This window comes from Mus caroli, chromosome 6 (genome assembly GCF_900094665.2).
Source record: "Mus caroli chromosome 6, CAROLI_EIJ_v1.1, whole genome shotgun sequence".
Taxonomy (NCBI): Eukaryota; Metazoa; Chordata; class Mammalia; order Rodentia; family Muridae; genus Mus; species Mus caroli.
This window is the reverse complement of record NC_034575.1, coordinates 144,857,380-144,862,194: the sequence shown is the minus strand read 5'-3', so window position 1 is coordinate 144,862,194 and position 4,815 is coordinate 144,857,380. Positions and strand designations below refer to the sequence as shown.

The 4,815-nt window shown below is 43.3% G+C and overlaps 1 protein-coding gene across 1 annotated transcript in view; it reads left to right on the top strand.

Annotated features, from left to right (window-relative positions):
• LOC110296885 (ZZ-type zinc finger-containing protein 3-like) overlaps positions 1–1,169 on the top strand; it is a 2,832-nt gene extending 1,663 nt beyond the window's left edge. The window contains 2 exon segments of the mRNA XM_021165684.2: positions 142–588; positions 590–1,169. Of these exon segments, the coding sequence (XP_021021343.1) occupies positions 142–588; positions 590–1,169 (1,027 nt within the window).
• Positions 1,170–4,815: the final 3,646 nt, after the last annotated feature.

Here is a 4,815-nt window from a genome sequence, read left to right as displayed (position 1 = left end):
ACCCTCAGAGGCCAGAGTGAATATTGGACATTTGCCATCTGCCAAAGAGAGTGCCAGTCAGCACACTGCCGAAGAGGAAGATGATGACCCTGATGTTTATTACTTTGAATCAGATCATGTGGCACTGAAACACAACAAAGATTACCAGAGGCTGCTACAGACCATTGCTGTACTTGAGGCCCAGTGCTTTCAAGCCGTGCAAGACCTGGAAAGCTTAGGCCAACACCAGAGAGAAGCACTAAAAAACCCTATTGGATTTGTGGAGAAACTTCAGAAGAAGGCTGACATAGGGCTTCCATACCCACAGAGAGTTGTTCAGTTACCTGAGATCATGTGGGACCAGTACACCAATAGCCTTGGGAGCTTTGAAAGAGAATTTAAACACTGCAAAAGACACACTAGGAGCGTTAAGTTAATTTCTGATAAAGTGGGGTTGCCTGCTAGACCAAAAAGTCCTTTAGATCCTAAGAAGGATGGAGAATCCCTTTCATACTCCATGTTGCCTTTGAGTGATGGTCCAGAGGCTCCCATAATCGTCCTCAGACAGGTTGCCAGTCGTGTACAGAAGTATTTCATAAAGCTAACAAAAGCCGGTTCCAGGCAGAACACCTAACTTATATATATACTCCAGAAAGTCCTCAACAAGCAGGCGACAGCACCCCCTTAATAAACACCTCTTTAAACCTTCCACTTTCATGACTTCACATGAGCCACCAGTGTACATGGATGAAGATGATGACCGGTCCTGTCTCCATAGCCACATGAGCACTGCTGCTGAGGAGGCCTCAGATGAAGAAAGCATTCCTATCATATATCGGAGTTTACCTGAATATAAAGAACTATTACAGTTTAAAAAGTTAAAAAAGCAGAAACTTCAACAAATGCAAGCAGAAAGTGGGTTTGTGCAGCATGTAGGCTTTAAGTGTGACAACTGTGGTGTGGAGCCTATCCAAGGAGTCCGGTGGCACTGCCAGGACTGTCCTCCAGAAATGTCTTTGGATTTCTGTGAGTTTTGTTCAGATTGCCCACATGAAACANATATTCACAAGGAAGACCACCAGTTAGAACCTGTTTATAAGTCAGAGACATTCTTAGACAGAGATTACTGTGTGTCCCAGGGCACCAGTTATAGTTATCTGGACCCCAACTATTTCCCAGCCAACAGATGACATGGGAAAGTGTCGTCTGCACTAGTCTTCGTCAACACGCAGCATGGTTAATGGTGTGCACGGTTTGGACACTCACAGCATGAGAGCTCCCCAAGTGTTCTCGTCCAGTACAGCTCTGCACTGTGTGGCTGTAGATCAGCAGCTGAACATTCCTGGTGAGCCAAGAGGTTCCCTGGTGAGATTTTCACCACTAACCTAANGCCTTGTAGGTGGTGATGTTAAATGGGTGAAGTGGAAACAAGAGCACGTATTAATGCCAGAGTCAATTCCAAAGGTTTTAAAGACCTCGGTCATAAATATNATAATGAAAGACAAAGTATTTATATTAAATCAGTTTAGTAGCTTTCAGTTTTGTGAAGATAGTTTTCAGCGCAGAAACAGACTTATATGTGGGAAGCCACATGTGCCGTTGCAGAGTGGCACAGGCTTCTGCTGGCCACCACGCATACATAGGCAGTAAAGTTTTTTTTTGCCAAGATGAGGTTTTGAGAATTAACCAAAGTTAACCAATCAGATGAGAGAGAAGTTAACCAATCAGATGAGAGAGAAATTAACCAATCAGATGTAGGCATGCAAATGAGGTGGTAAGCATCAACCAAGCACAACCAATCCGGGTGTGAGACACACCTCTCCTAGGCCTATATAAAGCAACACCAGTTCTGGGCTCAGGGTCTATTCGCCTCTATAATCAAGCTCTCCCAATAAACGTGTGCAGAAGGATCCTGTTGCAGCGTCGTTCTTGCTGGTCAAGTCGGACGCGTGCAAGACTTATAGATGAAGTTTTAACCAGTGTTGGTGTTTGCTTCTAGGATGTATACTCTGAAAGAACTCACTGTCTGGTGGTCACTGATGGCCTGGTAGACTAGAGCTGCTTAACGGTTTGATACCTAACTTTTAATCATGGTGAACTGTCCTTACCAAGAGCAAAGCAAGACCTAGCTGTGGCTTTGCTTCTGTAACCAGCTCATGGGGTGTGAATGTCATGAAGTTGTCTCGCTGATATATTTTTGATGTCATGTTATATGAGATGATCATGTGATGTGTACAGACTATGTTGAGAAGTGCCAGTGGTAGTAACTGCAAGGTCTGACTCACGCCATTAATCCCTCTAAAGTACACAGCCTTCTGCCTCTGTGTGGAGTTGTCAGTACAGCTCGTCAAAGAAAACTAATAGAAAAATCATATAGATGGTGATAATTTTCCCTCTTTTGTAGTCTGCACAAGATCCATAAAAGATTGTATTTTTATTACTATTTAACGAGTGATTAAATGTAGTCTGCACAGTGAGCAAGAGTTCACAATTCTTTTTATACTGCTGGATTTTGTTGTGCATCATTTAAAACATTTTGTATGTTTCTTATCTGTGCATACAGTATGTTCTTGAATAATGTTCATTTGTCAGGAGAACTGTGAGAAATAAACGATGTGGATATGTTTGTTTATATCATTAAAAAAAAAGAAAAAGAAAAAGAATATCATGCCGAGTTACCCAGACACCCACCGGCAACCTTGTCATCAGTAATGGAGAGGATACTACCACAGTAAGCAATGCTTGACAAAATCCTTTTAAATGATTTGTTTATTGTGTATGTATGGGGGATGTGTGCACCATGGTGCAAGTGCAGACATTGTCAGGCTACAACTTGTAGGGACTGAGTTTTCTCCTCCCACCCTCTGGGTCCCAGGGATTGAACTCAAGTTGTCAGGCTCAGGACCAAGGGAGTTTACTGGCCAAGCCATCATCTCCCAGACTCCTGGCAAAATCTTGAATGCAACAAAGTATAAACTTTTCCTGATTTCCTGCACAGTAGTTATATTCCGGGAAAAGTCTACATACAGTTACAGTGTCCAAATAACAGTAAAGCTTGACGCTTACTTGGTTTGTCGTGGTGATTTGGGGATTTTTCTGAGACAGGTTCTCACTTTGTAGCCCTGGAATTAGATATGCAGACCAGACTAGCCTAGACTTCACAGAGATCCACCAACTTCTGCTTCCTAAGTGCTGGGATGAAAGATGTGTGCCACCATGCCCTGCCAGTGCCTACTTGTTAAAAAGACTTAGGTACATGGTGGGAAATTCATTTGAAAAAAAAAAATCAATAAATTAAAAAAAAAAAAAAAAAAAACCTAGGTACTGGGCCTGGTGGATAAAGACCTAGAATCTCATCATTGGAGAAGATGAGGCAGGAAGGTCAAGAGTTTGAAGCCAGCCTGGACTACAGAACACCCTCTCTCTCTCTCTCTCTGTCTCTGTCTGTCTCTGTCTCTGTCTCTGTCTCTCTCTCTCTCTCTCTCTCTCTAAAAATATACTGACTTAGGGTTTTTTAAAGACTTACTATTGTGTGTGCATGAATGCAAATGTAAGTGCAGGTGCCTATGGAGGCCGGAAGAGGATGCCAGATACTTTGTAACACACAGAGGCTACTGAGGATTGTGGACAATCCAAGTCAGGACTGTTCTGTTTATTGCAAAGCTTCCAACATCTAGAGCAATATCAGAAGTGCCAACAGACAACCTGGTGGTTTCCCAAATGCCCCTCAGGGGCAGCATTGTCCTAGTCAGGGCTCCAGAATTGCTGATAAAAAGACCCAAGGAGCTGAGATCAGAAAGCACTAACCGTGGTATGTGGAAATCTGCCCATTCCGGAGAGAAGAATAAATGTATAAAATGCCTAACTGTGGCCTAACTCCCAAAGGGTCAGAGCTTGAGAAAGTTCTTTAAAAATAATTTGTTATATGTGTGCATGTAGCTGTGGCACATTCGTGTGTGTAAGTGTATGCATGTAGAGGCCAGCGGTCAGCCTAAGGTATAGCTCCTTACATGCCTCATGCGTCATTTTGAGACAGGGTCATTTAATAGCCTGGGACTTGCCTGTTAGGCTAAGCTTGTTGGCCAGTGAGCACCAGGAATCGTCCTGCCTCTGCTTCCTCTGGGTTGGGATTAAAGTACATGCCAAGTTTTTACCTGCTAGTTCTGGGGATTGAATAAAGGGGTTTGTGTGCTTAAGCAGCAAGCGCTGTACCTACTGAGCCTTCTCCCCAACCTTTGCTCCTTTAAAAGTTTATGGTCTGGTAGAAACCTGGAGTACCTGTCTTCAATACCCAGGACTCACATGGTTAAAGGAGAGTACAGACTCACCCAAGTTGTTTTCTGTTTTCTGACCTAGAGACAGACAGACAGACAGACAGAGACAGAAACAGAGAGAGAGAGAGAGAGAGAGAGAGAGAGAGAGCAAAAAGGACAAAATACATATCACAGTTTCTCACCTTCTGCCTTCTCCTTTTAAAAGACTGTGACAATAATTTAAAAAGCCACATACATCTAACTCCTGCCATCATTTCCTCAGATCTTTACATTTTTAGAGCAGAGACTCATGAAGGGTTCACCTTCAGGACAGGGTGTTTAAGCCAAGCTGTCTTAAAAGTAGCTTCAGAGTTCCCATTACCTCTTATTGAATTCTCTATTCTTTTAAAGTTCAAAATGACCCACCCCAACGCAAGAGCAGCTTACAGAAAGGGCCGCCGATTCAAGCACTTAAAAAAAAAAAAAAGTCAGGGGCTGGTGAGATGGCTCAGTGGGTAAGAGCACCCGACTGCTCTTCCGAAGGTCCAGAGTTCAAATCCCAGCAACCACATGGTGGCTCACA